The sequence below is a fragment of the Limulus polyphemus genome, unplaced genomic scaffold (genome assembly GCF_000517525.1).
Source record: "Limulus polyphemus unplaced genomic scaffold, Limulus_polyphemus-2.1.2 Scaffold5468, whole genome shotgun sequence".
Classification (NCBI taxonomy): domain Eukaryota; kingdom Metazoa; phylum Arthropoda; class Merostomata; order Xiphosura; family Limulidae; genus Limulus; species Limulus polyphemus.
In genome coordinates this window covers 25,028-37,970 of record NW_013671078.1, presented here as the reverse complement: position 1 = coordinate 37,970, position 12,943 = coordinate 25,028, and the positions used below count along the sequence as shown (strand labels likewise).

Sequence of the window (12,943 nt, the reverse complement as noted above, 5' to 3'; positions counted from 1 at the left end):
TTAAACTTATATTAAAGTTTTTCTTCATTACCCATTTAAGCCGTCTCCAGCCATTATTAGTCTCAAAGTGGGTTCCTTGTCATCGAAATTCAATTTTAGTGATTTATGTTAAAAATGTAGATTTGAAATGTACATTAATTTTTCTGTCAACAAAGCTGTAGAGAAGAAACATTAGGTTTTAGGTAACTACAAGTGGAGGAGTCCAAAGCTGCATGTGTGCATACATAAGCATATGGAATTGTTCCCATTGTAAGGTGTTGCACTTCAGGCATGAAAAAACTGAATTTCGTACAAACCAAACAATAAAATTATAAAATTAGAATAATTGTTTTAGAGGTAAAAAGTTAAAATTTTGAAGCTATAATGAGAAACAATTCATTCAAAGAAGAAAAAAAAAAGGTATTGTTCATTTTATTTCATAATTTTCACAATCTTATATCACTGTACATGGATATTTTGCTACAGTTTGTGTTAGGGCAGAGAAAATAACAGATAAAATATAAACTTTTGTTTCAAAAAACTTTTGATATTCATTTAGGAGATTAAGAGGATAGAGGTTAAGCAAATGAAATATAAAAACTGCTAGATGAAAAGAATTATTTTTATTTTTAACATAAAAAATCATCTTGCACTCAGATTAACTCAGTAAAGGCTCTGCAAATTCACAGACATAAATACTTCATTAACAAAATCCTATTTTTGCATACAAAGACTTTTAATGTGTACTAAAAGCTTGCCAAATTCTGGGAAGATGGAATTAGTACATTCAGAGTGAAAGTATGTATAGTTATTTAGTGGTTAAAACATTAGTCAAATTATATGAGCACAAGTCTTAAGACTTAGATACCTGGTTTGCCTTTTTACATTTTTTGTAACTGTTAGACAAATTTATTACTATGTAAAGGGGATATTGAGATTTTAACTGTGCAGTGTAATTGTATCATGCTTTACCAATGGTTATGAATTTCTGTGTAAGCTAATTCTTGCAAGTTTAGAAATTGCACTTTTCATTTCAATAGACCCACATACAATTTTTATGAAGATTTTAAGTAGAATTATTCCAGTTTAAAATTAAAAGGAAATGCTGCAGAAAAGTTTTAATTTTTTGAAGTAACTCTTCAGTATTTTTAAACTGATAAAAGGATTTTCATTGTCATTTATTTAGATATTATTCAATAAAAATTTTGATATTTATTATCAATGTATAGGCACAAGAACTGTTTCATAAATCTCATAAACTTTACATTTTTATTTTTAATGCTGCACAGCACCTGACCTGAAACCAGTCTTATGTACAGGAAACACAAAAACTGATAACGCTCTATCTGAAGAAACAGGAAATTTGAGTGACGATGAGCCTCTTTATGATAGTGTAGCTTCAGATGATGAGAGTATGGAAGGAAACCATAAGTCTTTGATGGAACAAAAAGTGATGACCAGCACTGAAGTAAATGTATACATAGATGTGTATTCTAGAAGAAAAATCTTCAGCTCAGATTTACTGTAATAATACTGTTATCAAAACTGAACTTAGAAGATAATGAAATAGTAATTGCAATGAAATGGATTATTTTGATAATGTTTATAGAAAAGTCTACCTTAGAATGAAAAATAACTAGTATTGGTGCAAATTTAGTACTTTTAACTTGGAACTACAGACTTAGTTTTTTTAGAAGTTGAATATTTGTATTTTATGATATATATTGAGTTAAAAAACCTACTGAAAATGATTGTCTTAAAAACTGTTTGTCGTGTTAAAGAAATCAAATTTTTCCAGGGGCACAGAGAATCGTAAGTTTTATTTAAGAAAGATTGGACAAGGTGCATGGTATCTTAAAACCATATTCTGTTGTATGCCTGAATTGCATGATTTGCAAACTAGCATTGTTTTTATTTCTGTTATTTCTCTCTCTCCCAACAATATTAGATTTTTGATATCAATATAATGCCTAACAGTGTGATGAAAATTGAGAGGATCAGTGGACATTTCCAGAACAGGTGGTGCTTGTGATAACTTCATTTAGGGATAGGTATGATCCATTGATTTGAGAGTAATGGAAAGCATTTTGAAAACCTTATATAACTGTTTTGAAACACCTAAGGTGAGCTTCTATGATATCACACTTTACTGAATAAAGCTTATGATTCTTATGCTTCTGGTGAAAACTAGTTTGGGCCTTTCTTTTTAATTACCTGTAAAAGTAACATACAAGTTCTTGTGTCATTTACAAAACCTTGTTTGATGAAAAGGTGACAGATTATACAGCTTTGATGCCTAAGATTGTTTGTCTTCAACCTAAAATTTAAATGTTTGCTGTGCTTGCTGCATGATTATAAACTTAAGCTGGTCACTTTTGCACTAGTTGAATTTTACTGCTTGTAAAGTTGTGAGTATACATAATTTTAATCATCCATATGCAGCATGAGATATTTCCTCTTAATCTTCTCTTTATTAGTAAAAATGCTACAACTGAAAACAATTTTTAGCTTGAATGAAGTAAAGAGCACCTAAAGATTGCTTCCTTTTTGCATGGCATCCAGCTTATAATTGGCCCTTTGCAAGAAACCTCTACCCAGGTAGAGCCAGGATCTGAGCTGGTAAGTAAAGAATTTGATTCTGCTCCTCTGGCCAAGCCCACTGATTTTATCACAGAACAGATAAAAGATGATCGTGATGACTCTGAACTGGCAGAAGCAGTTCCTCAGAAGAGTGAAAAGAAAATAGTTAGTACTCGAGATAGACCAGAGGTAAGATAAGTGGTTAACATTTGATAATTTAATTATTCTGGCATTTTGTAACAGTTCTAATACTAATAGGGGGTTGAAGAGTACTGACAGTTTTGTATTTCACTAAATTCCAGTCAAATGATTTTCTATTACCTTGATAATAGATAAAATTCAAGATCACTTATATATGTGATTCCTTGCTATTATTAGTAAATTTTCTGTGGTTTTAAAGGTCTTCAATATTAAATCATAGTTGAATAAGCAGTGCCTGTCATGTTTTATCTATCAGTCTGCAAACAAAACTTTCCAGTTTTAAAAAATTTTGAATGATAATCTTAATGTCTAGTGATATCTGGAATTTTAAATGCCTACCAATATGGCTAAATTCATACTAGTGTTCAGGCTATAAGGGAGTAAATCCCCTACCCAAATCCAAAATTCCACGCAAAACATAGTAGTGGCCACATATGTTGTGCCACAAATGATCTTGTTCCTCAGCTCTATAAAGCAGTTTTTCTCCATTTTTTAGTGAGTTTTGTTGATAGAGATGGCCAAGGAAGATTCATTGAGCTTACTGACCTCTGTAAGGTAGCTAAATATGTATCTGTTTGAATGTGAAAACATCTACTATTTTGTCCTTGAGGGATATAAAAATATGGTCAAGTAAGAAACCGATTCTGCCCATTCATAACCATATGAAATACAATATGTTGATGTTTATTGTACACAGATTTGCTTAGCAAGTGTGAAACTGTATTCCTTCAAACTAATTTAAACAAATGGACTGATATATATACTCTTGTTTTTTTAATACTCACTGTAAAGCAAGTAATTGTTTATATTATATTGAATTTGGAAATCTATTCACTTAAAGCATGTAATTATGGACTTCCAATGTACATAACTAAACATACTGTACTAAACATTCATTTAAGCTCTATTTAGTTGCAGTAACATAATATTATAGAGCTTCAGAATTTGCTATGTATGCAGTCATTCATTATGGAAAACTTTACAAGTTATATCTAACTGTAATGGATTTAAAACAGTCAGGTTTGTAAGGTTGTTATTTCAATCCACTGCTCACCTACTAGAATCATTGCCTTTTCATACTAGGTGCATCTTATATCACCATATTGAAGCTGATTTAGATTTATTATTTCTTACATCTTTTTATTAAAATTGTGTGTAAATACCCAAGGATTTTTACATTATCTTAAAAAATATGAATGGTCTTTAAAATAAGTATGATTTTTAGTTTATGCAAATGCCACATTATTTGTGCAGCATGACTGTCCAGTGTTAATTGTAATTAACCAGGATTTTTTCACGTCTTTAATTTATATGCTTTATTATATTAAAAACATTTAATACAAATTTGTTAAAAAATCATTTGAGGTGATTTTTTATTCTTATGCCTTTTCAAGGCAACATATAAAAAAAGGTTTAAGAATGTGTGCAAGCTTTGGTTAATCTTAGACATATGCTGCTTTGGGAAGGCTTCCTTATATTTTATGTGGTTTATTGATGTGTTAACTGGTGATAATATGTATGTAAAAATTTCTATAGTTTTTTGGATTTTTTAGAAATAAAAATTAGTTTGTTGATTTAGTTCTCCCAGTTTTATAGTTACTGTGTTTTTATTTTTTATTATCTATGAATGTAATAGTTATTGATCTACTTTTTGTTATAAGTTAATAGAAAAGTTAAAAAGTATATGTTAACTAAGTACAATGACATGCCAGATAGGTAGGCTAATGATGTTAAAGTGTATATAAGATTGCAATTTAAGTGAAATTGAGAGAGATCATAGGTTGTTTGGGAAATCAGTACTTAAATGGATACATTGCTTTGTCACATTCTAAATAGTATGTATGAGACTATTTAGTCTCATTGGAAGCTTCATAATACAGTATCTTAATAAAAAATTCATTCAGGACCAAAAATGCTGTAAAGATTTTAAAATATCTGGAAGTAATGTTTTTATGAAATTTTCATTGATGTTATTGCATTCAGTGTGGGTGTTTTGAAGAGTGATTATGCATCACTTCTCATAATATCTGCAATGTTATGCTTGGTATGAATTTTCTCAGAACTATAACTTCAATGTTTATTTATAAATTGTGTAATTTAGTATCAATCACCCCACTAGTTATAAATATATGGGACAAAGTTGGTCTAGAAACAAGCAGGTTAACAATTTGATCATGGTTGGATTGTGACATCTGTGAAAGTTTTTGGTGAAGGTGTTATTCTGTGCATTGTTTATAGAACTTATGTAAAGTTTCTGGTGTTTTAATATCTTAATATAAAAAAAATCTTGAATGAATACATTTGAGGGGTTAGAAGTCCTTTGGTCAACAAACTAAAATGTTGTTTTGACAAAAAAATTCTGCATGCCACAGATCATAATCCAAGCTTGGTATACAAGTGACAACCTTAACATTTTGATTTCAATTTAATACTTGATTGGACTGTTTGGTCAGTCAAAGACTTTTTCAGCCAACTCCAATACTTAAAAGAGTGAGGGGTTTTCACAAATTTTTTATTGTGTTTTTAGTTTTTGATACATTAACTTGTTGGTATGGGGGGTGAACTGTTACGTGATCCTCAGTAAAAATTTAAAACTTAGCCTGCACTTGCTGAGAGTAAAATTTGAATTGACTGTTAAATCAACTTTGTATTTTAACATCAAAAGGTTTTTGTGTGTATGGGAGAATAAAGATAATTCTAACTTTTTTTAAGTTCAGTTATTAAAACACTTAATATTGGAACTTCCAATTGTATCCTCCCTATCTAATTTCATATTGATATAATTCTTGAAAACAGTATGTCTTTCTACAGTATTGGTACCTTTATGCATTCTTATTGCACGTTTAATGTTTATTATGTTAAGAAAAGAAAAATAGAAGCACAGTTTTCTATCCTTTGTTACAAACGAGTTTTTATTTCACCAGTCCAACGGACGGGTTTTTTCAGCTACTAAGTTAATAATTGTGAAGAAGAAAGACGAATAAGAATGTTTCCCATTGTTACAGAGTTTTGCCTCATCAGATCAGTCAGATGGCCCCATTACACTTGAAGAATATCTGGAGGTTAAGAAGCAGTTGGCAACATCTGAGGCTCAAATTAACCAGCTTGTTCAGAATAACAAAGATATGAGGAAAGAAATCAGCCTTTTGCAGAATATGGTAAATATTTAATTTTTCTTAAGACTTGGTTAAACTTACTTTGGAAAAATGTAAAAAAAATATGTTATTAGAGGTATGTATCAATTAGCTATTTACTATTTGCTTCTAATATATTTAGGAACCAAAGGAAACTTAATTGTGACAAATGTTTAGCATTTAATGGCTTATTTTAATGACATGTATGGTAGAATACAATTAAGGAAAGACAATCTCATAGACATTTTTATTTTTCACTCAAAGAATAGTTTCCTTTTTACCACTTCTTGTATTGTAAAACTTCAGAATATCAGAATTTGTAGTTTGAATTTTGATTTGATCATTTTAAAAATGCTGAAAATTGGCTCCTGTTAGTCAGGCAGAGCTTTGCAATAACTCTCACCTCTTTTTTTTTTTATCTATAATAGAATTAGTTTGAACATCAATTATAGAACAAGAGCAAGGATATCTTAAAGTAAAAAAGACCGAAGATCTTGACAGATCAAAAAAGGGTAAAATGTGAGTTGATTAGAAGAGAGGTTGAATTGAATCACTTAAATTGGTATTATTAAAGCATCATGTAAAACTGTTCATAAAAACAGATAAATGGATAAAACCTGTTCATAGTAATACCAGTATGTGTTTAGAACCAAACCAAGATGTTTCTGCTGATCCACTGAAACATCTAGAAGTCCTGAGATTTGCAATTTTTATATAACAAACATCTCTAAAATACCCTTACAAAATGCAACAGATTGACTTTGCAGTTTAAATGTGACTATCTGAAATACGTAACAGGAATGTAGAAGTAGTTATTTATTAGAGAGAGAGATTAAGTCAATCTGTAAAGTTCCAGAAATTTGATTAACCTCTTATGGGAATTAAGTTCCTCAAAACCAATGATTATTATACAATAGTACTACACACAAGTAAAAGGTAATGATTTCATGATAACATGAGTTCTGGTGGTGGCTAAAGCAGGATTTTGTAGTATGCAACTAGTACATACCTTACTGTCCTGTAGGTCATATTTCATATTAGCAAAATTGTATTTTTTTTTGAAGTTTTAATTTGGAACTTGCTAAATGTGGCTGAGATCATGTGCCAAATTCACTTTACATAAGTTGATCTCATTGAACTTTACTCTTTTATGGGTTGCTTTGTGATCATCACATGGAATGGAGATACTTCATGATTTTTAGACCAACTTTTTAATTACCAACTACAGGGAGAAGGTGTTTTGTGTTTCCACTTTTCAAATTAGATGCCTCATGATTTCTGAGGAGAAGGATTTATTTAGTTTTGTTTTGCTTTGTCCTTCAATCTATGGTTGTGCACTTTTAATTTTTTTTCTTTCAATCTTAAATCAAGTTTATTCTCATTTGCTTTTATTTTAATACAGTTGTTTTTTTTGATTGAACAATAAAATGCAATGTCCTATCACTGAATAACCAGAATTTTTATCTTCACTTCTTCTTCAGTAAATAGAATTATTTTTACTCCAACTTCAATGCAAATGTCTTCTCTACTTTAATCCATTTATAACAGATTACTACATGTGTGCTTCTTCATACTAGGTAATCAAGTCTTTAATTTTTTCAGAGATAAGTTAACTGTCTGGTATGTTTAACGTTGAATTTACCACAAGCTCACAAAATCAACCAATTTATAAGGTTGCATTTTGAAATGGGTGAGTGGGCTTGAAGTAAACTAATCCATACCAAGTTACTGAGTTGTGAAAGTCAAATAGTAACTTAAACAGTAATGTCTCAAAGCATTGAGACCATATTTAAAAGAATAATAAAGGTTTTGTTATTGTCACGTAGAAAAGTAGGAGTTACCAAAGATTCTGCATGATAAATACAAATGTAAAATGATATACATTTACTGTAAACATCAAACAATGAATGAAAACTGTGTAGAATGGAAGTTACATACTGATAGGCTGCTAATAATTTCTTAAAGGTATAACATGGTTCATATTATCTTTTAACAGATCCTTAGTTTTTTTGGTATTATTAAAGCATGATTTAAAATAAAAGGTTTTCTAATGTATATATTACTTTTTTATTTCTAAGTTGTAAAAAGTTACATGTTAAAAAACAACATTCTTGGTGAAAGGTTAAGTAAAAGGTTTGAAGCTTGTAAAAAAAAATACATGGTCTTGTAATTAAGGCATTTGACGTGCAATTTGCAGGTTGTGGATTGAAACCATTGCAAAACAATGTGGGGGCATTATAATTTGACATCAGTCCTGCTATTTGTTGATAAAATGTAGCCCAATAGTTGGCAGTGGGAAGAGTTGACAAGTTGACTATGCTGATAGTGTTTGAGTAGCTTTGTGCTAAGTTTGACAAACAAACAAAAAACTATATGACGTTGTAATCTAGATGGAAGATTTTTATTAGGTAATTAAAACAATTATACCACTTAGAACTTCACTGGATAAAGTAAAAAACTAAATTACAATTGTGAGAAACCTCTTGTACAGGTGTATGCAGAGTTTTGATCCTTTGATAACCTGGATAATTAGAGGAAGAGATATTTCAAAGTTAAAATTCCAAATTAATTGCTACTGTACACGTAGATACGATACTGAGTAAATGATGAATTATTTAAATGGACGAATTATCCATATATATTAAATTATTATTTTATTATAATAAAAAAAATGCTTTTATGGTGTAACCACCACTCATTTTTAGAAATTTTACAAAAGATGTGATTGATAATGATAATTAATTCTCAGAAAAAATTTTTGTTTTTGAATATTTGGGATGAGTGAGGCCCAGTGGTTAGTATGCCCAAACTATTGATCTGATATTTTATGGATTGTGCCCAGTTACCACCAAAAATGAAAAAAAAATGCACTTTGGATTTTTGGGGTCATGGGTGCACTATAACTTGACAGTCAATTCTCTGTTTAGTCTTAGAAAAGTGTTGCCTTCCTTCTAGTCTATCACCTTAAAGTTAGAGACCATGAGCTCAGATGGCTCACATTTAGCTTTTTGTGAAATTCAATAAATAAACATTTGAATATTTAATGGTCAAGTGTAGACTATCTGGTTGGCTGGACTTTTTTCAGCCTACTTGACTGTAAGTTTATTTTTTCTGCTTCACTAGTTATTTTTGTCCAAGATGTTGAATTAATGCTTATGTCTGTATTTAATCACGAAAGATGAAAAATACATAGATTTAAAAACAAAAGAAATAATGTAGTCATGTGTTTTATGCTTAGCTTATTATAATTACAGGAATTTACACAACTGGTGTCAAATTAAGAACCAGAAATGTTAATCTTGTGGTTCTTTCTCTGTGTGTGTTCTGATTACATTGAATCTATTTTGTTGGGCACATGAAGGGTCATACAGTATCACATTTGTATTGTGTACATTAAACCTAATTCTTGATATTTCAGGTTCAGAAACTGATGCAAGAAAATTCACACTTGAGATCATCCATCTTGTACAATGCATCAAGCAGTCATTCAGTTTCCCAGCATGTGCCAAATGGTTTTGAACCATCTGCTGGTCATCATCATCCAGCTACTGGTCAGAAAACACCTTCTGATAAAAGAGAAGAAACATCTTCTATAGCTTTTCGGCCACCCCGAGGGAATCAAAGGCCTCAGTCAATGTATGAGCCACGAGAGAGACAGCATGTTCAACAAGATCAGCAGTTTTCTTACTCGTGGGAAACAGTATCACCTACAGGTCAGAGAGGTAGTCATGCTTTTCCTCGAGATGATAGTGGAATTGTAAGTCTCATGTATTTGAAGAGGTAATTCCAATTGGATACTAAGGTAGCAATGAGACTATGAATACTATGTAAGAATCTGTTTATTCTCAGTGATTTGACTACAAGTATTCTTGTGGTCGAAATGTTAAGAATAAAACAGAGCATTCATTGTCTCATTGCTACCTTAGTATCCATTTGTCAACATGATTAATACTTTTGTAATTCCAGTACTTAGTTATTGTCAAAACAACATTTTTGAGAACTAAATTTGGGATACTTTTGTATGTACAAAAAAAAAGACATTTGCATTTTAATAAAAAATATTAAAATGATTTGTTCTTGATAAGATAGCTTAATTTCCATATTTGAGTACAAATATTTTTATCAAGTACTGGAGTTGAATATAAAAATCATTTGAGTACATAGGGCAGAATACTGGTTAGTTAAATTGTGGGAGACACAAAAATAACAACCCTTCAGGTGTTAATTACCTAAACTTTTTTGTATCGAAGGTTAAAAATATTTTATTTCTCTACAGAACTTACAAGCAAAAAGATCATACCAGTTATTGGAATACAAAATAAAATTGTTTCATAATCCTGGTTTCAATACTTTCTATGATTTTCACATGAACATAGAGATTATGCTTGTTTATAAAAATTGCAAAAGTGTGTTGTTTATAAAATTTTTCAGTTTAAGTACTTTACAAAACTTGATGATTTTTAAAATAAAATAAGATGTTAATATAACAACTCTAGTGATAATCTTGGGATCTCACTTCAAGATTACTGACGATTATAATCAGGATTTTATTTTTAAGGAAATATACCTCATTCATAAAAATAGAATACTATTTCAGGGTAACATACAATCTAGTCACACCTCAAGAAATAGCGGCGAGTACGATAACACTTCTATCAATTTTAGTAGGTAAGTGCAGTAGATATTAACTCTCTCAACATGGTCTCGGTCAATTTGACCAACCACATGACCTCTTTACTTGTTTAACTACTAACTTTTAAGGCCCAGAATGCCTAGGTGGTTAGGGCGCTCGACTCGCAATCTGTGGGTCGCAGGTTCGAATCCCCATCACACCAAACATACTCGCCCTTTCAGCTGTGGGGGTGATATAATGTGACGGTCAATCCCACTATTTGTTGGTAAAAGAGTAGCCCAAGAGTTGGTGGTGGGTGGTGGTGGACTAGCTGCCTTCCCTTTAGCTTTACACTGCTAAATTAGGGGTAACACAGATAGCTCTAGTGTAGCTTTGCGCAAAATCCATAACAAACTAACTAACTTTTAATATAGTATGTATATCTTCACAAAATTTGGCAGACTTTTAGTAAACATTATAAGTCTTTCACATACAAAAAATCATATTTTAGAGAAGTATTTTTAATAAACTAAAAAAATTTTGCCTTTGAATATATCAAGTTTTTTTTCTTTTTTACTAATCCTTGTGCAAAGTGATTTTTGTGTTAAGATTGATAAAACTTCATGTCAAAAATCTCAAATTTCATTTGTGTAATCTTTAAAACCTCCTAAATACCTTTCAAATGTTTGTTTTCATTAAAACTTTATATTTTATCTGTTATTTTCTCTACCCTAACTCTATACAAGATTGGTCAATTTGACTGACATCATAACCACAAAAAAAATCAAAATAAATATAAATTACCCTTTATTCTTTCTAGAATGACTTCAAATTGTAACATGAAACTACATTCGTTTATCTTGAGTAGCTTTAAATGCATAAGAGTATACTTATATTTATACTTAAATTTTATTGCCCTTTGAACCATGTCTAACTACTGTTCTGATCATTATAAGTTGTAAATCACTTGGGGAATGTGGAGATCATGTTATGCTATCAAATTACGTTATTCACAAGCTGCTCATGTGCATGCCTCGTGAAAGATTTTTTATTATATTATTATTATTTCATTTTAGTTACTTTTATAATAATAAATATAGAATAAACATGAAAAGCAAGAAATAAAGTACTTACCTGGGTCTTTTTTTTTTTTTGGCTGGCAACTGTTGATAACACTTAACTCTACTTTTTCTATACTAATGGTAGTAATGCACTAAATAATTTTTTATTTAATTAAATAATGCACCAAAGAACATTAAATAATAACATGCAAATAATAACATGCATAATTTTTCTGGCTTTCTAACTATGAGACGAGCCATTACAAATTCATCCAAGTTAATCGTTATCTTTCCTGTTGAACAAAGCTTGTACTAGTAGATAAATTGACAATTCTTTGTTCAGAAAACAATCCAATATAATACGTCATATTATAAATGACAACTTTGGCTTCCTGTTGGTTATAGATAATATAGAATTAGATGTAAGAGAGAACTATTAACAAATCCTGAAAGAGAGGATTTGATAAATGGGGGCTAGCAAGAAAGTTTGGATTTTCTATTTCATGGCTCTGTAACCAAACAAAAGTGAAGACTATAAAAATTGTTTGTCTGAGCAATGACTATTTTATAGTGAGTAATTTATGTTAAATTTCATACTTATTGGAGGGGTGGTGAATAAAATGAATAAGAGGGGATGCTTAGAGAAAATGTCACATTTCTCACACTAGTGGTAATTCAGGATTTTAAAAAATATTGCCTTATAAAATTAAGAACTTAAAACGTATATGATATTAAAATATGGATTATTAGCTATAATTTTATGCTATACAAATTGGTATAACATAAACAAAAAGTAGTTTAATAAAATTTTTATAGTAAGTCACTAAACTGTCGTGATGTGCAGTAAATGACGCTCGGGCAGAGAGAGTTAAGAAGATGTCTTTACTGATTGTTATAAAAAAATATAGGCTAGATAGATTTTAACTAAAGTAGATTGTGTGTAATGTAGCCCACTAAAAACAATATCCTGTTCAGTACTGTCAAACAGGTGTGAGTTACAGGGTCTTACTATCATGTTAAGAGTATAAGTTAATATACTCACTGTTTATTTACAATACTAATTAGAATTCTTGTTAATCTGAGATTTATGTTCAAAGTTTTGTATTTATTACTTGTTTTTGTTGTTACATGAAAATCAAATACTTTGAATACATAAAACTTATCACTGCTGAAGTGCAGTTATAATTTCAAATAATTTGAGAAGAGCTGTAACAGGAAGAAAAAGCATTCCAAATAAGGCTACCTAATGTTTCTTGTTATAAAAAAAAGAAACCTACAAAATATGTTTCATATTATTTTTATATTATGTTCATTTTAGAATATTTTTACAGTAATTTTTTTTTACATTTATTTAAAACATGTTCTGTATTCGTTTA

At 30.0% G+C, this 12,943-nt stretch overlaps 1 protein-coding gene across 4 annotated transcripts in view; it reads left to right on the top strand.

Annotated features, from left to right (window-relative positions):
* The window catches only part of LOC106472615 (ARF GTPase-activating protein GIT2-like), a 42,711-nt gene that overhangs the window by 21,240 nt on the left and 8,528 nt on the right, over positions 1 to 12,943 (top strand). For 2 of the 4 annotated variants that reach the window (XM_022401164.1, XM_022401165.1), the window contains exons 9-13: positions 1,269 to 1,453; positions 2,542 to 2,748; positions 5,766 to 5,918; positions 9,313 to 9,651; positions 10,492 to 10,562. In XM_022401164.1, coding sequence (XP_022256872.1) covers positions 1,269 to 1,453; positions 2,542 to 2,748; positions 5,766 to 5,918; positions 9,313 to 9,651; positions 10,492 to 10,562 — 955 coding nt within the window. The remainder of the gene's footprint in view (positions 1 to 1,268; positions 1,454 to 2,541; positions 2,749 to 5,765; positions 5,919 to 9,312; positions 9,652 to 10,491; positions 10,563 to 12,943) is intronic. The other 2 variants (XM_013933267.2, XM_022401166.1) reach the window with 2 other exon arrangements.